Source organism: Chionomys nivalis, chromosome 3 (genome assembly GCF_950005125.1).
Source record: "Chionomys nivalis chromosome 3, mChiNiv1.1, whole genome shotgun sequence".
NCBI lineage: Eukaryota > Metazoa > Chordata > Mammalia > Rodentia > Cricetidae > Chionomys > Chionomys nivalis.
The window spans coordinates 13,611,094-13,635,283 of NC_080088.1; the positions used below are offsets into that span (position 1 = coordinate 13,611,094).

The following is a 24,190-nucleotide window of genomic DNA, read 5'->3' on the forward strand; positions in this document are numbered from 1 at the left end:
TCAGATCTACATGGTATGGAACAAAAGAAAAACCAAATTTAAGGGATTATTCTATTGCCCCTAATCTCATAATCTTTTAGCTTTATTTTGAGTTTTTATAATTTTTCTTAAGGTATAAGTACTATCTCAAAATTTATAAGATTTATATATAAAATATATATATATATATTATAAATATATAAACTTTCTGCCATGATGCTGTTGGTCATATAGAGCTCTAACTAAGTCCAGAAACAGGCTTCACCTAGCTTCCTGTACATGATTTCTGGCTTGAGTCTGAAGCAGATACCTAGGAATTAAGTTTGTGTACCCTGGATGTACTTAACAAATTGTGGTCCTTTAACCTCTCTTAAAAATGCTATTCATGACATTTGAAATGTTTAAATTCATTCCAAGCTTCCAGCTCCTTAAAATTTCATGGATCAGTCCTGACGGGTTTTGTTTGTTTGTTTGAAGCTGCAAAACTATCCCACACCAGTTAAGAATTAGGGATAATAAAAAGGGTTATTTATTTGAGGGGGAAAACTTACAGATCACTGTCCCAAACAACAGTCCTCTCGTCACAAACAGGAAATAGAGAGTCCAGCCGCCAGAAAGTGAGCCAGAAGCAAGAGAGATAGTTTGGTTCCTGCTGCTTTTTAAAGTATATGAGACCATGCCACAGTGGGCTGGCATCTTAAAGGCTATTGGCTGAAGGAACAGAAGGAGCTCCCGCAGCATTGCTGGTTTTTGACAAGAACATGTCACAAGACTTCTGCTCAGTTCATGAAGCAGGAAGTGTTAGTATGAATTTTGAACCACTGAAAACTGGGTTGGCTGGAAGGTAATCCTGCCATTTCTAGAACTGTGCACCAAGAAGCAGTCTGACATTCTTCCCTTTTTTCTACCTAGTACCCTGGGTGGTTTGTAATGATAATAAATCATAAGGAAATTTATTTCAAAACAATTAGTTGATATACATGTGACTGTCGCTTATGGAGGAAAGCAAGCTTGCATAGTAATGGGAATGTCTTTGATTATTACATAAATTATTAAAACTCAGTTGAGTATCTGATACTGCCTGATTCTCAGAATCTCCATTGTTTTTCAGAGTTGAATAACTTTTTTTTTAATCAATTCTGACAATGCTGCTTCGTAAATACACAGTACAAAATGACAGAAGTATTGTAGGATCATTTTAGAAACTGTTGGACAATTTGTCCTAATCCTAAAGCACAATTCATTGAATGATTTTTTCTCTTTTTGTAAAAAAATCAGCAACTTGAACAGCAATTTCCAAAACCAAACATTTGAATGTGACATATCGTGAGGAATGATGGCAAAGAAAAATTAAGTTATTTTTCTGAAGTTAATCGGTTATGTCATAGGAATCAAAAGCTTTCTATGCAAAGTGAAAACATTGCAACTCATAACATTCTACAACCTTTCCTCCGAGCCCACGTGTTCCAGTCTGTGAATGCTGAGAGTTCATGGACTGTACTAACAGACTCAGAGTGCTAAAAGTAAAGGTATGTCCTACCTCTTGAATGTCTTTAGGGTCACAACTACTGGAGGTGAATGTTAGGGAGCTACAAAGAGATTAGTAGTCTCAGAGATCATTGAGGACAAGCCGCAAATGGCTGGCTGGCTTTGGATCTCTCCCCTTGTTTTCTCTCTGATAACACTAACAGTGGAAATAGCTTTGGCACTCTTCAGGATTTAAATGCCATATAACAAGCTACAGACATCAGGACTTTGTTGAGGAACACTTTTTAAAAAGCTATTTTCTTATAGTTAAAGAAAGAAAGAAAGAAAGAAAGAAAGAAAGAAAGAAAGAAAGAAAGAAAGAAAGAAAGAAAGAAAGAAAGAAAGAAAATATACCTTTGGTCCTGGGTGGAGATGTGAAGTTCTGATCTACTTCAAGCACTTAAACATTATGTATTCTTGGCTCCTTCCTTGAGAGACAGTCAAACTGGGCCCATCAGTCATCGGGCTATATATAGCCCACAGTAAATCACTTCTATAGTAAAGACACACTATAGAAGGGCCGAACCACTTGTTACTATTGCAGAGAATGGCAGTTCCCAGCCCCTGTGTCTGGGGAATCACAGTCATCTGTAATTCCTGTTCCAGAGCCTCTAACATTCTCTTCCAGCCTCCAGACACAGATACACAGGCACACATGCATACCCAAACACACACACATGCACACACACACACACACATACACACACACATATGCATGCACATGAAATAACAAATCTTTAAAAAGCCATGCTAATGAAAAAAAATGTGTCCCTATGAGGTAATCTATTTAGCCTTTCCAGAGGCACCTCCCTCCTCTACAGTGTTCTCAGCAGGTAGGGCCCATCTGCTCCTGCTTCCCTCAGACACCTGTAACTTATCATTTCCTTCTTCCAGATACTGACCAGAAGTGTCAGTGCTCCTTTCCAGACATTCTGGTCTTTCTCACTCATCTAAACTTACATCCTTGCCACTCCCTGGTCATGTGACTGAGGCCTTACAGCTGCTTGCTAATCTCTGTTGCTGAGAATCTGCCTGGCCAGACTATAACTCAAAAGACACGACAGTTTCTCCTCCAAATGGCTGCCAAGATTTACAACTTGACACCTGCCCTATTGTTTTTCTCAAGCTTTGTCTCAATTTTCCTTCTGAGTCAGGCTTTGTTAGGTTTTGATTTTTTGAGACAGAGTTTCACTATGTAGCTCTGGCTCTTCTGGAACTCACTGTGAAGATCAGTCTGGGCTTGAACTCACAACGATTCACCTTCCTCTGCCTCTGGAGTGCTGGGATTAAAGGTGTTGAGCCCCCACACCCAACCTGATTCTGTTCTTAAAATGATTCACAGTTAATAAAAACTCAGAGACTGAAATTGAGATCAACCTGAAGACCCGAAAAGCAAAGCAGCCAGCCATTGGCTTTTACCTCGACCTCAGTCCAAAATGGTGATCCTGCCTCCAGGAGTCGCAGAATGAGACTATGTCTGAGAGCTGTCTCCTCCCGTTTTATAATCCTCTCTAGAGTTGGGATTAAAGGTATGCACCACCCAGTTTCTATGGCAACTAGTGTGGCTACTGGAATTAAAGGTGTGTGTTATTGCTGCCTGGTCTGGTTTTACTTTCTGAACTTCAGGCAAGATGTATTTATTAAAATAAAGAAGAAATGCCACTACATTAAATTCCTTTATTAGTAAAACTAAAATGTCCCTCCCCACATGTCAAACTATTTATTTGATTATTCCAATTGGGACCTCCAGTTTGTTTATGCTTGATCCAGAAAGCCCCATTCCTCTCTCTCCAAACCCCACCTTCTCAGAGAATCTCCAACAAAGAAAAGGTACCAAAAAGCTCAGTTCGGCATCCAAAAGCCCAGTTCTGCATTCTTAGCAGCTACGTTAGCTCCTCCCCTGAAGTTGCAAACAGCCCAAGTCCCACCCAAGCATTCTGCTTTTGACCATACTTGGGCACACATCCAGTTTGTGGCAAACACATTATTATTCCTCACCTACAGGAGAATATATATATATATATATATATATATATATATATATATATATATATGCTCCCTGCTTTAGTTTGGGTGTGTGACTTCCAGCACTGATCTCTGGCCCTGGAGACCTCACCTGGGAGTTGCTTTGCTCAAATAAACCTGAAAGGAACTCTGTAGCACAGACTGTGAAAGCATAGAGTAATCCAAGAGAGCGAACCAAGAGAATGGACCAAGATAGCAGAACAAGAGAGATCTTAGCAGTTCCCTGAGAAACAGACAGCAACAGTCCAGAGCCGACCAAAAACAGTTCCCAAAGACGCAGACAGCAACTGCAAGGATTGGACCAAGCGACAAAGACACTGCTGGAGGAAGAGATGGGTAGGTGCCAATGCAAGAATTCATTCAACAACCTAAAAAACAACATGGTAACACCAGAACCCAGTGGTAATACAACAGGAAAACTTGATCATCCTAACTCAAAAGAAGCATAAGAAAATGATTTTAAATGTAACTTTATGAAGATGATGAAGACCTTTAAAGAGGAAATGAAAAAATTTTCCTTAAAGTAATAGAGGAAGAGACAAACAAAAAATTAGAAGAAATCAATAAATCTCTTAAAAAAACCCAAGAAAACAAATAAACAAAAAAACTAATCAAACAAAAGGTGAAACAAAAAGTTCAAACAGTTCAAGACTTGAAGACTGACATAAAGGCAATAAAGATAACACAAACTGAAGGAATTCTGGAAATGAAAAATCTGGGTAAACAAATGAGAACTGGTGTGGGACAATTCTATATTCTGTCAATTATGTTTTAAATAAATGCTGATTGGCCAGTAGCCAGGCAGGAAGTATAGGCGGGACAACCAAACAGGAAATAGAGGTGGGGTAATGAGAACAGGAGAATTTGGTGATGGAGGAAGGTCATTGGCTAATAAAGAAACTGCCTTGGCCCATCTGATAGGGCAGAATTTAGATAGGCGGAGTAAACAGAACAGAATGCTGGGAGGAAGAGGAAGTGAGCTCAGATGCAGGGCAGCTCCTCTGAGAGACAGACGCCATGCTCCCCTCTCCCCAGCAGACACAATAAAGCTCCGAACCAGGATGGACGTAGGCTAGAATCTTCCCGGTAAGCACACCTTGGGGTGCTACAAACATGAATAGAAATGGGCCAAGCAGTGTTTAAAAGAATACAATGCGTGTGTTGTTATTTCGGGTATAAAGCTAACCATGCGGGAGCCGGGCAGGACAAAAAGCAGGCCCTCAGCTCCCTACTACAGATGGCGCCCATGTGGATAACTGCATCCATAGAAAGCCTGAGAAAGCTTGGGAAATAATAGAATAAAACATGTTTTCTTGGTAGCAGCAATTTCTTGGGTCTGCTCTGCTTGCTAGAGGCAAGCAAGTGCTCTCATCTAAGAGAGGCTTCCTGACTCAGCTTTAGCTGCAAAACCCGCAGCTCATTTAAGAGGTCCTGCCACGAAATACTTAAAACGGTGTTGGTGAAAAGCTGAAGACATGCTTTTCGGTTTTTAGCCGTAGCAGGAAAAAAGTTGTGCTGTTTTAAAATGCCGGCTTTCTGGGCCGTCCTGCCAGGGCAAACTCTGACTGTTTGAGGCAGGAGGTCAGCTACAGAGAGAGCATTTGAGTGTTGTAGCTTGTTTGCTGGCAAGGACCTTGAAACGCCACAGAGTTGTGGTGATTAACATGGCTACAGCCGGTACCTCAGCCATGAGGCTGGAAAGCTAAGGGATGTGCTGGATCCAGCCGTCAAAGCTACGGCTTTCGTCCTACTGATATTGCTTGGTAAATTAAAGACTCATGTAGTCAGAAAAAGAGAGATATACAGTAAAGAGAGATTCAAAGACAAAGAAAACTTTAAATGATTTACAGTGTGTTTAAAAATATATGCAGGCTAAATGTTAAAGTTCTTAAAAAAAATAAGGAAGAAAGAGAGTAGTTGAGTGTGGTAGTACACACCTTTAATCCCAACACTTGGGGGCAGAGGGAGATTGACCTCTGTGACTTCAAGGTGTGGTAGCACACGCCTTTAATCCCCAATGCCTGGGAGGCAGAGACAGACAGATCTCTGAGAGTTCAAGGACAGCCTGGTCATTGAGACTATAATTCGTGATTCTAGAGAAGCTAAATAAGAAGGTGAACCCAAAGAAAAACATATAAGCATCCCCCTGAATATTAACCTTCATCAGGCGATGAAAGAAGACAGAGACAGAGACCAACATTGGAGCACTGGACTGAAGTCTCACGATCCAAAGGAGGAGCAGAAGGAGAGTGAGCACGAGAAAGGAACTCAGGACTGCGAGGGGTGCACCCACACACTGAGGCAATGGGGATGTTCTATCGGGAACTCACCAAGGCCAACTGGCCGGGGTCTGAAAAAGCATGGGACAAAACCAGTCTCGCTGAACATAATGGACAATGAGGACTACTGAGAACTGAAGAACAATGGCAATGGGTTCTTGATCCTATTGCACGTAATGGCTTTGTGGGAGCCCAGGTAGTTTGGATGCTCACCTTAATAGACCTGGATGGAGGTGGGTGGTCCTTAGACCTCCCACAGGGCAGAGAAACCTGCTTGCTCTTTGGGCTGAGGAGGAAGGAAGACTTGATTGGGGGAGGGGGAGGGAATGGGAGGTGGTGGTGGGGAAGAGGCAGAAATCTTTAATAATTAAATAAATTAATATAAAAAAAAGAGTTATTCCAGGACAAAGATATACATAAAATATAAAACAAAAGTAAAAATAAACAAAATAGAGTTAAAATAAAGCCGCACAAAGATGGAAAGTACACAGAAAATCTTGATACTGTATGCTATTATGCTCTCTTTGAATTGTTTGAATGCTGAGAAAAGAGCAACAGCTGCTAAAAGATATTTGTTTATAAATGCTGCTGAACTAATCCAAGATAGATATTTTCAAAATACCTTGACTTCAGAATTTGGATCTAAGGATATGATACTTTGGAAAAGAGTTTCTTCTTTTGTTTTCACAGAGGATGAGACACTGTGGATTGCTTCTTTGATCACAATATGGTATGATAGACCACGCCCTCCTGAAGGGTTGCTGTGAACACCCTTAAAAAATTGCTTCGCTCAACTGCCAACTGAGATGAACCTAGCAGACAGGTTATCCCATAAAAGACCCGAATAACAGCGCCCCCATTCAGCAGGAAGCAGTTTGGAGAGAAAAAACTGCGCCCATGTTCCCATATATTGTTTATAAATGTTCTTTTACATTTAAAGGGGGAAATGATATAGATACGAATAATTTACATTGATATAAATTTTGCTTTGTTGATATAAATTTAAGGTCAATTTTATTATATGTATATGTATTTCTGATATTGATTAAGGTATTATGATTGTGTAGTTCACTTAAAAATGTAATGTATATAGGTTGTTAATGGATAATTATCAATAATAGTCAAGCTTGTAGTCATGTTAGTTAGATTTTCTAGATGTACATAGATATATTTTAGATAGGCACTCTTCATATCTTTCAAAGATTATAGAATATGGCATTTAAAATATTTTAATAACTTAGGACTTTTCATGACAATGAGACACTCTGCTCCTGGCAGCACCAATCTACTTCAAGAAGAAGATGGGCGTCGAAGAGGCACCTTATGGAGTTTGATAGCTATTTGGGCAAGAAACTGCTCTTGCCTGGACTATTGCATAAACTGGACACAGAGAACCCTCAGAGAGAGGACTGCTGAACTTGCTAAAGGTGAGATGATCTTTCGGGGTTCCTGATTCATGAAAGAGTCTGCGAGACATTCTGCAGGACACAGCAGATAGTGACTGAACTGCCTTTGAAATATCCTGCTTCATGGAAACGTCTCTGGATACTATGGGCCTGAAGGCTGAAGATTGATGCCCCAACGGTACAGAGGAACTTTGGGTGACTGTCCAGGAAGCGAGATGTCTCTGTGATTTCTTGAGTTTTGAAAATTGCTTACTTTTTGTTTGCTTAGGTAATATTGTATTCTTCTGGAGTCTTTGATGGAGTTGAAGAATAGATAGATAGTTATAGTTTTCTTTAGTTATGATAAAGATAAAATAATGTAAATATTGTAACTGTAATTCTTACTTGATAACTGTTTTGCTATATGTAATTTTGCTATGTTAGAGCCTTTCCTTTTTGTTTAAACAGAAAAGGGGGAAATGATGGAGGAAGGTCATTGGCTAATAAAGAAACTGCCTTGGCCCATCTGATAGGGCAGAATTTAGATAGGCGGAGTAAACAGAACAGAATGCTGGGAGGAAGAGGAAGTGAGCTCAGATGCAGGGCAGCTCCTCTGAGAGACAGACGCCATGCTCCCCTCTCCCCAGCAGATGCAATAAAGCTCCGACCCAGGATGGACGTAGGCTAGAATCTTCCCGGTAAGCACACCTTGGGGTGCTACAAACATGAATAGAAATGGGCCAAGCAGTGTTTAAAAGAATACAATGCGTGTGTTGTTATTTCGGGTATAAAGCTAACCATGCGGGAGCCGGGCAGGACAAAAAGCAGGCCCTCAGCTCCCTACTACAATTTGGGGAAGAGGAAAGCCCATTCCTCTGCAGTCCTGCCAAGAAGGAAGATGTGACCCACCCTGCTGAAAAAGATACCGAGCCATGTGACTAACATAGATAAGAATAATGTGTTAATATAAGTTATAAAAGTTAATAATAAGCCTGAGCTAATGGGTCAATCAGTTTAACATTAATTGAGACTTCTGTGTGATTTTTTTTTTGGGCCACATAACTGTGGGACCTTGTGGGAGGACAGAAACTCCAACAAGCAGGCCCTCATGTTACAGAGAATTACAGAGGCAAGCATAAACAACAGAATGCAAGATGGAAGAGAAAATCTCAGGTGTTGAAGATATTACAGAGGAAATAGATTCACAGTTAAAGAAAACATTAAATGCAACAAATTCTTAACACAAAACATCTAGGAAATCTGGGACACCATAAAAAGACCAAACAAGAATAAAAGAAGGAGAAGAACTCCAACACAGAAAGGCACAGAAAATATATTCATAGAAGAAAACTTTCCAGCCTAAAGAAGGTTATCCCTTTGAAGGTACAAAAGAAGCTTAAAGAACATCAAATAGGCTGGGCAAAAAAAAAATGTAATAAAATGCAAAACATATGTAATAAAGAATATTAAGAGCTGCAAAGGAAAAGGGCCAAGAAACAGATAAAGGCAAACCCATCAGAATCACACCCAACTTTTCAATGGAAACCATGAAGCCAGAAGGTCATGTACAGATGTCTTGCAGACACTAAGAGACCATGGATGTGAGATCAGACTACTATGCCCAATAAAGTTTTCAACTACCACCAATGGAGAAAAAAAAGATAATCCAGGACAAACCAGATTTAAACAATACTTATCCACAAATCCAGCCCTACAGAAAGTACTAGAAGGAGAATTGTAATGTGGGAGAGTCTTCTGTTTTGAGTTGATTTCATTGGTTAATAAAGAAACTGCCTTGGCCCTTTGATAGGACAGAAAATTAGGTAGGTGGAGTAAACAGAACGGGATGCTGGGAGGAAGTGAGGCAATAGCCATGCCTCTCTTCTCTGGTCAAATGCAATGGAACCAGCTGACAGGTCAGACATGCTGAATCTTTCCCGGTAAGACACCACCTCGTGGTGCTACACAGATTATTAGAAATGGGTTAAGCAAGATATAAGAGTCAGGCAAGAAGAGGCTAGATATAATGGGCCAGGCAGTGTTTAAATGAATACAATTTGTGTGTTGTTATTTCGGGTGTAAAGCTAACTGTGCGGGAGCCAGGCAGGATGAAAAGCAGGCGTGCTTGCCCCCTATCACTACAGAATTCCAACCAAAGGAAGCTAACTGCACCTACAAAAACACAGGTAATAGATAACCTCAACCAGCAAACCCCAAAGAAAGGAAACAAACACTATCACCAGAAAAACAAAAACAAAAACAAAAAAAAAACAAACAGGAATTAATAATCACTAGTCATTACTATCACTTAATATCAATGAACTCAATTCACCTATAAAAAGACACAGGCTAAGAGAATGGATACAAAAGCAGAACCCATCCTTCTGTTGTATACAAGAAACACACCTCAACCTCAAAGACAGACATTACTTCAGAGTAAAGGGTTGGGAAAAGATTTTCCAATCAAATGGACCTAAGAAACAAGTGGGTGTAGCTATCTTAATATCTAACAAAATAGATTTCAAACTAAAATCAATCAGAAGAGATGGAGAAAGACACTTCATACTCATCATAGGAAAAAAAAATTATCAAGATGAAGTCTCAATTCTGCCCATCTATGCCCCAAATACAAGAGCACCCACATATGTAAAAGAAACATTACTAAAGCTTAAATAGCACATCAAACCCCACACACTAATAGTAGGAGACTCCAATACTCCAATATTCCCAATGGACAGGTCAACCAGACAGAAGCTTAGCAGAAAAATAAGAGAACTAACAGATGTCATGACTCAAATGGACTAACAGCCATCTACAGAACATTTCACCCAAACACAAAAGAATATACCGTCTTCTGAACACCTCATGGGACCTTCTCTAAAACTGACCACATACTCGGTAACAAAACAAATCTCAACAGATACAAAAAATAGGAATAATCCCCTGTATTTTATCAGATCACCAAGGTTTAAGCTTATAATTTAATAACACTAATTGCAGAAAGCTTACAAACTCATTGAAAATGAACAGTACTCAATTGAACCACCTCCGGGTCAAAAAATAATAATAAAGAAATAAACAACTTCCTAGAATTCAACAAAAATAAGGGTGCAATGTACCCGAACCTATGGGACATTATGACAGCAGTGCTAAGAGGAAAGTTCACAGCACTAAGTGCCCACACTGGATATCAACATGTAGAAGACTGCACAAAAATCAAGTCCAAATGGATCAAAGACCTCAACATAAAGCCAGCCACACCGAACCTTATAGAAGAGAAAGTGGGAAGTACACTTGAACACATTGGCACAGGGAACCATTTCCTAAATATAACCCCAGCAGCACAGACATTGAGAGAAACAATAATAAATGGGACCTCCTGAAACTGAAAAGCTTCTGTAAAGCAAAGGACATGGTCAACAAGACAAAACAACAACCTACAGAATGAGAAAAGATCTTCACTAACCCCACATCAGACAAAAGATCTCCAAAATATCTAAAGAACTCAAGAAATTAGACATCAAAATTCTAAATAATCCAACTAAAAAAATGGGGTACAGATCTAAAGAGAATTCTGAACAGAAGAATCTCAAATGGTTGAAGACTCTTAAGGAAATGTTGAACATCCTTAGCTATCAGAAAAATACAAATCAAAATGACTTTGAGATACCATCTTAAACCAGTCAGAAAAGTTAAGATCAGAAACACCAATGATAGCATATGCTGGGTGGGATATGGAGTAAGGGGAACACTCCTCCATTGTTGGTGGAATGTAAACTTGTATGACCACTCTGGAAATCAGTATGGCAGTTTCTCAGAAAATTGGGAATCAACCTACCCCAGAACCCAGCAATATAACTCTTGGGCATATACCCAAAGGATGCTCAATCATACTACAAGGACATTTGTTTAACTATGTTCAGAGCAGCATTATTTGTAATAGCCAGAACCTGGAAACAACCTAAATGCCTCTCAACTGAAGAATGGAATAAAGAAAATGTGGTACATCTACACAATGGAGTACTACTCAGTTGTAAAAAAAAAACAATGACACCTTGAAATTTGCAGCCAAATGGATGGAACTAGAAAAAAAAAAGCCATCCTGAGTGAGGTAACTCAGACCCAGAAAGATGAACATCGTATGTACTCACTCATAAGTGTCCAAATTGGTCTTGCCTTGTAGTCAGATTGATGAGTATCTTAAATCTCACCGAAGAACCTTCATCCAGCAACTGATGGAAACAGAGGCAGAGACCCACAGGGGAGCACAGGTCAAGACTATAATGGGGACAGCCACTGAAATAATTTACTTGAGTTAATGGGAGCTCACCAATTCTTGCCAGACAGGGAAGGAACCACCATATAATCAAACTAGACCCTATGAATGTGGGTGACAGTTGTATGGCTGGAGCAGACTGGTCACTAGCAGTGCCACCAGGATTTATCCCTACTCCTTGTACTGGCCTTTTGGAATGCATTCACTTTGTATGGATGCCTTGCTCAGCCTAGATATAGTATGGAGGGCCTTGGATCTTCCTCAAAGCAATGAGTCTTACCCTCTTTGAGGAATGGATGGGGGTATGGTGGGGGGGAGGTACAGGGAATAGGAGGAGGGGAGGGAGTGGGAACTGGAATTGATATATAAAATGAAAAAGGATGTTTTCTTTTATAAAAAAATAGAAAAAACAAAAAAGCTTATATCTCTTATCCTACACATCCCTTTTTATCTTTGTGTGTATGTGTGTGTGTGTGTGTGTGTGTGTGTATTTGTGTATGTACCTGCAAAGTTCAGAAGAGGGCATTGGATCATCTGGAGCTAAGGTTACAGTTACAAGCTGCCTGACGGATGCTGGGAACGAAACTCCAGTTCTCTCAAAAAGCAGCCCATTCTCTTAAGCACCAAGCCATCTCTGCAAATTCTATACTTGATATTTTAAATAATTATTTTTCTTGTGTCATTTTTCACTTGTAATTTCCTGATTCTATCCATGTAAATGACTAGTGATTTTTGTCTTATATTTCCTATAAACTGGTCCTAAATTGGGGATTTATCAGATCCTGGTTCTATTTTTTTAATTCAAGATAAGATGGTCATGATGCACACTATCATGGGTCTTCAAACATCCTCTGGCCTGTATTTGCAATGCTGTTATGCAACAATTGATTGAAACTTTCCATCCTGCAGGAAGCTACTTAACCAAAAAGGTAAACAGCCCAAAATGGCTTCAGAAAGTACCTAAAACTGGCCAGATTCACAAGGCTCCTCCCTGCCAAAGGAAGGAATAAAAGATGAGCATTCCTCTTCTATGGAAAAAAGCTGAGCTGCAAGAAAGACTGTCAAGACAAGACCAGGTACCTGAGTCACTACTGTTTTGTTTTTCAGACAGGGTTTCTCTGTGAAGCCCTGGCTTTTCTGGGGCTCACTTTGTAGATCAGACTTGATGTGGGATAATGTTCTTGTAAACTGTAAAAGTTTGTCATTCATATTACTTTAATAAAACACTGATTGGCCAGTAGCAAGGCAGGAAGTCTAAGCAGGGCTACCAGACTAAGGGAATTTTGAGAAGAGGAAAGGCAGAGAAACAGTCATCACCCAGACACAGAGGAAACAAGATGAGAATGCCTTACTGAACAAAGGTACCAAGTCACGTGGCTAAACATAGACAAGAATTATGGGTTATTGTATGTTGTAAGAGCTAGTTAATAATAATCCTAAGCTAATAGGACAGTTTATAATTAATATAACCCTCTGTGTGTTTCTTTGGGACTGAACAGCTATAGATCAGGTGGGACAGAAACTTCTGTCTACATAGACTGTTCTATCTGCCTCTGTTGGGGATGAAGGCATGCACCACCACTACCCAGCTAAATTTGCATCGGATTCTTTCCAACCTGTTGAGCTGCTTACAAACTGTGCAATATGCTCCAAATTCCCAACTTTTGTGCGCTGTTACCCATGCTGGGATGGGCCTTGGTAATGAAGCTATCTTTGTGTTACTTCTGTTCCCATAAGTAATAACCCCTCACCCACATTCTTGTTCCCCAGTTGGAACAAGCTGAAACAGTGGGTGTATCAGTACTTTGGTTTGTAGTGGATTCTCTCGTCTGGGGAGAGTAGGTGTATGCTGTGTCTCCCCAGAACTTTTGTGACATAACAGATGTTAAAACTGATGGATGTATTCAGGCATTGAGAGGTTTAAACTTCCTCAATTTTATAAACTGGGTCTAAATTTCAATCTCTTAAACAAAGAACTATTAAACAAACACCATTACATTGAGGAACTAGGGACTAAGCATAAGCAAGGCCCACAATGTCTCAAGGACAGTTCCTGCAGTCTCTTGAAACTTACCAGTGTAACTGCTGCTTGCTTAACCAATCATGCCTGAGGAGACCTGACTGTCTCTGAAACGCCTGTATCTGAGCTGGAGACTGCAAGCTCCTCTTAGGGTTATCGCCATTTTGTACAAGTGAATGACATTTCATATGCTGTTTCTGCAGACTAAACACTCTTTGCTTTTATGTACTATTTGAGTTTGGGGTCTTCCTTCATCATTTTCCCGGGCCCTACAGTATCATCACACAAATTCACGCAGCCCTAATCAGTCTAGGCCTCAACTTATTCATTTGTAAATGGGATAGTACTGATACATCAAAGGATTAAGAAAAACAAGTGGAAAAGAAAATAAAATGCTCAATACATTTAATATGGAATTATCTTTGAGCACTGAACCACTTATTTAGCACTTTTTTGAAATGTTATTGTTTTACTATTATGTGAAATGAGCACTAAATTTCCATTATAGAAAATTGTGGTCTTGATGGGTACTTTTCAGCATAGGCCCTTTTGTTTATTTACTGCAATTAGATACAGCAGCAATCCCTGTTTAGAATGAAATGGTTTCATCACTCGCTCCTAACCAAAGGGAAACAATGCATTTTAAAAGCTATGACGTTCTTAAATATTAGCTTATTTAAGCACACCTAAGTTAAGCATTGATGGGCTACAAAAGCACAAATGACACTTTCTAGACCTGATTCCTCCTTTAGGTCTTGCCTGAAATATCCTGTCACTCCAGGACTTGAACAGAGAGGCAGGAAGATCACAAGCTGGAACTCAGACTGCTACATAGGGAGACTATAAAAACCAAAGGGGAGGAGTTAAGTATTGATATAGGAAGATCATCTGTGTTAATTTCATTGGTTAATAAAGAAACTGCCTTGGTCTTTTGATAGGCCAGCCCTTAGGTCGGTGGAGTAGACAGAACAGAATTCTGGGAGGAAGAAGGCAATGAGGCAGTCGCCATGATTCTCCGACCCAAGACGGACAGACGTAGGCTAGAATCTTTCCCAGTAAGCCATCACCTCGTGGTGCTACACACATTATTAGGAATGGGTTAATCAAGATATGAGAGTTAGCCAAGAAGAGGCTAGATATAACGGGCCAGGGAGTGTTTAAAAGAATAGTTTCCATGTTATTATTTTTGGAGCTAAGGTAGCCGTGCGGGAGCCGGGTGGAATGAAAAGCAGGCCTGCCTGCAGCTCCTTCTACAAAGTATAACAGCTTAACAATGATTATTTTTAAGGAACAGTACTTTCGGAAAGGTTTATGATTAAACTATGGGCATGCACGTGTTTATGGCTTTATGTGCGTACATACAGAGGAAGAGGCTCTATCAATTGCTTGGCTGCCATGAGCAGGCCACAGGTGCTGGGAATCAAATCTGGGTCCTCTGCAAGAGCAGCGCCTTTAACCACGGAGTCCTCTCTTCAGCCCTTACTTTGTCTTGCTGACCTGTGTTCAACCTTACCGATTCACCTCTCACTTTATTATTCTAAAGCCTTACTTCTGCGGATGGAAACACATTGCTCTTCTTACCAAGTACCTTGACCAACTAACTACAGTTCAGCAGAAACTGTTCTCCACAAATTCCTTTTGTTTTGTGTATGTGTGTGTGTGTGGGGGGAGGGGTGGTCCTGGAAATCACTACTTTGGTAAGTTTTAAGTAATCAAAAGAAATACAGAGGAACACGTGTATACTTGTCAGAAGTGGACTGTTAAGATTTTTAACCAACTAAAAAAATTCCAGGAATCTCAACTATCAGAAGAAAACAAAAAGCAAAAAAACTTTCAACATAAGAATTTATTGTATAAGTTTTATTTTTCTCATTTACTATTTTTACATTTTATGCACAAATATTTTTATCTGAGTAAAAATAGAAAATAACTGCTTTATGTAAAATTACAAAAAAACCAAAGAAATACATAATTGTTATTATGATAGTATAAGTGTCTTTATTTAAAGAGTAAAAATGTATGCAAAAATTCTCCTCCCTTCTACAAAAGACAGAATATTATTTTCTTGGGAATAAGTGAAGTATTGAAATATCAACATTTTTATAGCCTTTAGGTTGAGGACATTAAGTCAGACACAGGTTTGTTTTGCAGTTACAAACTTTTAAAACATTTTTGTGCTATCTCAAGGATACACTAGGTTCTTTATAAAAGGCAGTAGCATAAATGGCAAATGCAGAAAATGACAGAACTTGCCAAAAATATTTGGAGGTACACTCCTTAAAAGAAATAACCACACTCAAGTATCACCTTTTATCTGGGAGAAAAATTAAATATTTTTTCCTAATTTATTTACATGGATTGACACCAAAATAAATGTAATCAGTTAATTCATCGTGTGGAGATCAAGCACACACAGCAATTCTGCCTAGCTAGCTGGACTTTTCCAATGCCAGCACAAATGTTCAGACTTTAGGCTAGCATATGTATAAAATGATCTCAATGTAAACAACAAATTGAAAATTATTTTAAAACAAAAACATTTCATTATTCTTGAACTTACAAGGTACAAAAGATGGTCAAACCATCTTTAAAAGATGGTTCTTTTAGTTTGACTATCTTAAATCCTATGAAAAATGTGTAACAAAACTGAGCAAAGAATACCACAAATTAGTATTTTCTTTCACAAGATGAGTTGTTTTTAATAAAGACTAGCAAACTGTGACCTCATAAGGACAACAAATATTCTCTGTCTATGTGAAGCTTGAGTAAAGGAGAGACCCTCTCATTTCCAGAGTGAAAGTGCATAGGAGAGAGGGGGAAATGAGCATCTTACGACTGAGAACTCTGCTCAAATCACCACCAGAACAAAATCTACCAAACAAAGAAAATCTACAGAATGTAGCTTGTTTTGTTTTGAAAAGCACTTGAAAATGCTTAATTAGATTTTACGGACCTAGAAATACAGATGTTCCTTTAACTTAAAAACATACATTTATACAAATGAAACATTAACGCCTATCCTTAACATCCTGTCTCTGAAACATTTTAACTGAAAGATTCTCAGACTCTCAGTGTTCTATGGAAATAGCCTGTTTTGAAACAGTGACTTCTGGCGCGGGCTTTAAAAAGATGGGAAAAGCCTTCTTTACAGCTGCTAATTTGTTATCTGAAGTAAGGATCTTGAGATAATTTTTATACTCAAGATATTCTTAAAATCATGGGGATCAAGTAGTGCTGATATTTGTCAGCTTACTGTTTATTAAAAACAAAAATAAAAAACACAATTTAATTGTTTTTAAGTACTTACTGTAGAATCTTAAAGGACTTAATATAAGCAAACAATACTTGCTGAAGTCTGACAGCATAGCAGTGGAAATTAAGATGTAGGAGGTAAACGATTCTTCTTTCTTGTCCCTTATACCCCAAGTCACTGCTTAGTCTCAGCAATACCATCAGGCTGCAATCACAGGTGCTTTACCTACTAGCCAACATCAAATGGGTTTCTTCTAAAGTCATTTCTGGGCATGAATTGAAAGAATAAAATGAGAGGCGTATAAGGCAGCCTTTATACTGTTCTGAGGAACACCTTTCTGCTATGAACACCTATTTGCTAGTCTCTCATATCATGATTTATGTACAGTACTTTAAAACAAAAGATTTTTCTAGCATTTTCTTCTTAGTGTTAGCAAGCAGTAAGGCATCTCATATAAGATTTATTTAAAGATTTTAGAAATAATAGTATCCCTTTTGAATATCTTTATGTCTTCATACATGCAGAAAGAGATTAGCTGGCCATATATATATATATATAATATTTTAGAGACACATATGAAATATTCAAAAGGAAAACAAATGAAACAAGTGGGGAAGTTTATTTAAAGATCTCCTACAGTGCCAAGCCAAATCCATTTATAACTATTCACAAGTAATTTACTAACATTTTCAAAGTTAAGTACTTTTGCCTGATCTAAAGTCTTCATTTTATCAGAAACACAGAACTGAATACATAAATGGTGTTGCACAATAATCTGATACTATAGATTAGTTTTTTAAAAAAAGAAGTCTAAACCAAATTTTTATTTTCTTACTGAGGTATACTTTTTAAAATCCAAAGAATGGTATTATTTTGGAATTTTTTTGCAATAGCTGGTTTATTAGAATTAAACGCCTTTCTCGAAATAATTTAAGTCCTTGGCCTGACATAATAAACTATACAGAGAACCATTAGTAAAGGCTTGAGTTAAGCCGGCTTTAAACCGGTCTCATCTAACACGCTCTTCTGCCAGTTAACTTATTCTTTACTTGTAAATATATAAATTAATAACCTGATAGTTCAGTAATTATCAATATAATTTTATTCTATATGAATACTTAGCTCTGCTTGATTAGATGAAACAGGCACACATGCTTTAGCTGAGAACTTCCTTTTGGCGGCTCTATGTAAAGCAGCAGAGGGGAAACAGCTTCACTCCAGCAACGGTTACACCAGGCTGTTTCCTAGAGACACTTCCTTACTGTCATCTTCAATCGCTAGTGGCTGTTTTTGGTAGGGCTAGACATTAATACTGACCAGTTTAGCTTTCCTGACTGTTAGCAAACTACCCCACGATGAACCTGCTCTCAGACTTCAGGCATCGTGGAGATCCTTTAACACATTTTCTAAAATATATGCTCAAAGTAAAAAGATCCAAATTCACAAGAGTATGAAATATTTATAAAAAAAATCATGCATCAGATTGTACAGTCTAGAAATAAGATTCAAATTCAGTAATAAATGTTAGAGCAAAGCTTGCTCTAAATATTTAAGAAAAGCCTTAGATTCCTAGGAGGTCCTAGGTCTCAATTGTCCTTTTCTGTTTGTAGAGAGGCAGCAGCCAGGGCTACAGCTGTGACTGGTTGGGCGATTCCATGGAGCTGCATCTTTGCAAGTTTCTTCTGTTCACATTCTGTGACTAAGCGGTTCAGTTCTGCTGCACTGTATCCAATAAGAGTCTTCAAGTCACAAACAAATTTGTATACAAATCTCTTGCCTTGAACTTTACAAATCATGTCCCCATCATAATAATACCTTTAAAAGGAGAAACCACATTAGGACATTGTGAAAATGAAGTTTGTAAGTCTCATATTTTAGACTTTTCTACAAATAGAAGCCTACAGAGTTCTATGCCCACCACAACAGTTAATAACATGAAACTTTAAAACAAAATTTTAATGACTGTGTTAGACATTGATTTAGAAACCACCATAATTACTGAAGAGAAGACAAAAACAAACAAACAAAAAGTTTTGGAAATGGCAAAAGAATCTAACCAAGGGCATTTAAGCCCGAAACCATGTTGCAAAGCCTCACACCTGGACCTGCTGCCTTTGTGACCACAGGAACATCCTATTTCTTCTAATCCTTCATTCTTCATCTATAAAATGAAGTTAAAACAGTATTTACCCCCACCGCATTGTTGAGTAAAGGAATGATCTTTATAAAGTGCTTAGCACACAATGACTACCACAGTTAACTCTTAATAAAAGTTATGCTAGTAAGAATCCAGATAACAAATTTACAGGTTGAAAAATCCACTTTTCTTTTATGGGCGTAGGAGGTCCTTCTGTCTTTGTGTTGCTTTTATTGGTTAATAAAGAAACTGCTTTAGGCCTGTTGATAGGGCAGAACTTAGGTGGGGAAAATTAAAATGGAATGCTGGGAGGAAGAAGGCAGAATCAGGGAGATGCCATGGACCCGCCGCCGGAGAAAGATGTGTTGAGACTTTGCTGGTAGACCACGACCTCGTAGTGATATACAGATTAATAGAAAAGGGTTAAATTAATATGTAAGAATTAGCCAGTAAGAAGTTAGAGCTAATGGGCCAAGCAGTGATTCAATTAACACAGTTTCTGTGTGGTTATTTCAGGGTTAAGCTAGCCAGGTGGCCGGGACGAATAAGCAGCCTTTCCTTGTAACAGTTTTATATAAAATCTAATATATCTAATATAATACAGATATGAACTTTCATTCATTCATTCATAAAGGGTCCCCAAAGATAGTGGCACTATTAGGAGATGTGGCCTTGTTGGAGTAGGTGTGGTCTTATTGAATGAACAGTGTCACTGTGGGGGTGGGCTTTGAGATCTCATATATGCTGAAGATGCCACTCAATATTTGAGACTACTTTCTGTTGCCTGTAAGATGTAGGAGTCTCAGTTCCCTCTCTAGCACCATGACTGTCTGCATGATGCCATTTCTCACCATGATGATAATGGGCTGAATCCTGAACTATAAGTTAGCCACCCCAATTAAATGCTTTCCTTTATAAAAATTGCCGTGGTCCTTTTGGGAATCTGTTCCTCATACTAGACAACCTCACCCAGCCTTGATGCAGAGGGAGGACCAAGATCAACTTGATGTGCCATGTGAAAGAGTGGATGGGGTGGGGTGGGAGTGGGGCAGGGTGAGTAGGGGGTTGGGAATAGGGAGGGGAGGGGGGACTGGGAGTGGAGAGGGAGAAGAGGGAGGGGAAAATGGTCAGCACGTAAAATAAATGAAAAAAATGTTAATTAGTTAAAATAAAATTTAAAAAATTGCCATGGTCACCATGTCCCTTCAGAGTAACAGAAACCGTAACAATTGTAGAGTAGACCCGAGTCTGGTTTACTATACTTTCTATAAAGACAGAAGCACTTGAGTTTATAGCTAATTTGTACAGCAGAGTTTACATCAACAAAGAATTTGAGTCTTAGCTTATAAACTACCAAATTGCTTGTCATGCAGTTTAAAAATACAGGTTTATGACAGACACTTGGGAGAAGGAAAAAATAAAGTGGTTCCCTCCTTCTAGAATGTAATTAGAATGGGTACAATCATCGTTTCATGTTAAAAGAAAAAAGTGCACACGTGAGCCTATACTACATCTAATAATCTAGTGTATCATCACAAGGCACCATACGATAGTATGCACTGCATCTGTTCTCTCCCTACTCATGGCTTCATAGCTATCCCCCTTACCTTCGTGAAACCAGTTTTTATATCTCTTTAAATTTTGAACTATATCACATGAAAGAGACAACACAGAAGTGATTAGAAAAGTATCACTCAGATCTAATAATAGTCTGTCAATACCTAGAGCCTCCTCTGTTCCTTCCCAACCATCCATACTCTAAAGATTAACTTCAAGCTTGCTCCAAGACACTAATTTCATTGCTCTGCTTTGTATTTTGTTTCTGAAAAGCAGATTTATAAATGCTGTTTGCTTTTCCTAGTTTATCAAACTATATTAAGTGAATGCATGCACACCTGCGCGCATGCACGCACACATACACACATACACGTATATTTTCTATATGGTCCTTTGGACCCAAACCCCTTCCTGAACATCAGGGTATCACCATTTGTGGCAGCCATTATCTTTAATACTCGAATGTATCACAACTAGCTTACTCATTCTTCTGCTGGTGGATACACGGGTGAATTCTGGCTTAGAATATTAGAGTGTGTGTGAACACTCAGACATTTCTGATGGTCATCTACTAAGAAAAGTTACTTAGTAACTTAACAGGGCACATCTCTGGCCAAGGGTGGAAGCACTCCCATCATCTCACTAACTCAAGGTAGTTGAGGTCTTTCCATTTAGAGTATTCATAGTATTTAAGGAAAATCATTCTAATTTTCACTTTGAGATATTCAGATTTATGCAGATGTAAAAGGATAAAACTATGCATATAACAGAAGATAGTATTCATATACTTGATACAATACACACTCAATTTAGTATGTATAGCATCTCTGTAGTACAAAGTATAAAAATATTAAAGATTAATAAGCAGGTTAGTTTTGAACAGGAAACTATATGCTTTGAAATTACATAAAACAAATTATCTTATAATTTTTTAAAAAAATCTTTATGTGCCTCAAAATTATCAGAAAACTCTTTTTTATTTTTAACATAATGCATAAAAGTTCTAGTTTTAAAAAATTGAGATATCTCCCAGATGCTGCAGATGCAGAGATACCTTAGGATCAAACAACTAATCCTCCCACCTGGGGACAGCTTAAGAAGTTGTGTGACGAAAGACACTTGGCATGATCACAAGCCTCTAAATTCTATAAGCTTATATTTCTTGCCGTGCAGGTAAAAGGGACGGATCATAATTACTGGGCCTATAGCCCCAATCCTCCAATTAACCTAGCAGTGAGTTGGGGAGATAATGGATATTCCTCTAGAGGTTCATGAATCTTCTTGGCAACCTGGTCCTTATGACAACTGAGGTCCTGCTCAGCCAATGGAAAAGAGAGTGATTAACAATTTTACTGTGGTAGTACAAGGAATTCTACTTGCATGGGAAACAGAATTCAATGCCTATTAAATATAATCTCTCAAGTATGGCTATTCATAGTCAATACTACCCAAAATTACTGTAACAAGTTGTATATGCTTCAAGGATCTGGTTTTATAGGACAGGATATTAATATTACTGTTCTGTGATATGTGGGTTACCAACACGGAATCTGACTAAGTACACTGACAACAATGTCTGAGTGAGACCTCGACTGCTAATTAGTATCTTCCAAGGAGACACCTGCGACAATTCTATATTCACATGTGTGAGTGTCAGAAGCTGGCTCTTTTCTCCTACTGTATAAATCCAGAGGGAACGTGGCTGCCCAGGCTTGTGATGAACACCTTTATCCACAGAGCTATCCATTAACCAACCAAGCACGCATGCACCCCCCCCCCCACACACACTTTTCTTTTTTTGGTTTTTCAAGAAGTGTTTTTTTTTTTTAAATATTTATTTATTATGTATACAATATTCTGTCTGTGTGTATGCCTGCAGGCCAGAAGAGGGCACCAGACTTCATTACAGATGGTTGTAAGCCACCATGTGGTTGCCGGGAATTGAACTCAAGACCTTTGGAAGAGCAGGCAATGCTCTTAACCTCTGAGCCATCTCTCCAGCCCCTTCAAGAAGTGTTTCTATGTGTAGTCTTGGCTGTTCTGGAACTCTGAAGACTGGGCTGGCCTTTAATTCACAGATATACCTACTTCTGCCTCCTCCCAAGGGCTGGTACTAAAGGCGTGCACCACCACTGCTAGGTTCAAACCCACTATCTTAAGAAAAAGGATTTTATTTTTATTACTTAACAGGTTTTATATCAAGAACAAGAAGCTCCATTTTAGGTGAGTCTGGTACTGGGGGAAAACAAATAACATAAATGCTTACCGTAATGCACGGCTCAGTTTCTCATAGTTCATTGTAGGCTTGTTTTTACGCTGTCCCCATTTTTGCGCAACCAATTCAGGTTGATTTAGCTTAAATTCGCCTTCATCACCAACCCAAGAAATACAGTCTCGAGCATCCTTGTCAGTGAGAAGTTCTAACAAAAACTGCCACAGTTGGATCTGACCATTGTTTCCTAAATCCATAAGCATAAACACAGGTCATCACATTAGAATCTACCACAAGTCAGAGGAAGTGCATAAGTCCTCCGGTTCAATCTGAGCCAAGGCAAAAACAAACTTCTCATTTTAGAAATATTAACTACATACACACTTGCCAGAGAGATAGTCCATATTTACACTTTTATATGTCTACCTTGATAAGTTTTATAATTTCAATCCATGCAAAAATACCTGTTCTATTTCCAGGTGAGCTTCTATCTTCTCCCGAAATCCTCGGAGACCTCTGCACTTTGGCCGCCTTTGCACTACTGTTTATAACTTTGATCGTAGTTGGTGTAGCAGACTGCACTGATGCTGGGATAATTTGCACAGCTAAAAGGAAAGACAAAAAGGAAAACATATTTTCATTCTATTGTAAGAAATAAAAGTAAACGCAATCAATAAAACTAATGTCCCTCTAATTATGTCAAGAAAAGACTTCAGACATAGGCAGAAAATAAAGTCATACGGTCTCCACTGCAGGAATCTTAACTTAGGAACAGCTAGTCTTCCTTGATCCAAAATAACAACTTAAAATGGCAAAATCATTATCAAAGTCATAATACATTTGTTTATAAAAATGGTTTCAGGGCTAGAGAGATGGCTCAGAGGTTAAAGAGCACTAGCTATTCTTCCAGCCGACAACCACATGGTGCCTCCTAGGTACCTATAATGAGATCTGTTGCCCTCTTCTGACATACAGGCATGCAGAACGCTGTATACATAATAAATAAATAAATCTTTTAAAAAAATGGTTTCAAAGATGGTGTAAATGTAGACTACTGAAAATTCACATTAATCTATGAGAAGACTATAAATTAACAAGCATGTGAGAAAAGTTGGCACTCATTGGGACTGAAAAGGTAGAAATAAAAGCTGCTGATTTTTCTTAAACTTACTAATCTGGTAACATTTTTGGCATTTTAGATATGCTATTCAGCACTGAAAATGAATGAAACAAGTATCAACAAAGCAAGTATCACGATGTCAAACAGTAACTCAGCTTATCAAAGACCCACAAGCCCCAAGAATGCACAGAATAATGACTACCGAAGATTTAGGGTAGCATAGCTGGTATAAAGGAAAACCTCTGAAAGTGTAGCTGTGAGTAATCAGTTCTCATTTAGAGAGGGAACAACAGGATCTCCAGTAAGCAAACCCAACACCCAGGTCTATTCCTGGTCTACTTGAACTCACGGCTGTAACCAAAGTCTTATATTGAAAGCAGTATTTTAAACATGGTTAATTCGTAGCACTTGGGAACTAAG

General features: G+C 38.6%; 1 protein-coding gene across 3 annotated transcripts in view; it reads right to left on the bottom strand.

Annotated features, from left to right (window-relative positions):
* Positions 1 to 15,334: 15,334 nt before the first annotated feature.
* Positions 15,335 to 24,190, bottom strand: part of Gabpa (GA binding protein transcription factor subunit alpha) — a 29,976-nt gene continuing 21,120 nt past the window's right edge. For all 3 annotated transcript variants that reach the window (XM_057763999.1, XM_057763998.1, XM_057764000.1), the window contains exons 8-10: positions 23,115 to 23,255; positions 22,705 to 22,897; positions 15,335 to 18,559 (exon numbers count right to left, since the gene is read on the bottom strand). In XM_057763999.1, coding sequence (XP_057619982.1) covers positions 18,331 to 18,559; positions 22,705 to 22,897; positions 23,115 to 23,255 — 563 coding nt within the window. In that variant the 3' untranslated portion in view covers positions 15,335 to 18,330. The remainder of the gene's footprint in view (positions 18,560 to 22,704; positions 22,898 to 23,114; positions 23,256 to 24,190) is intronic.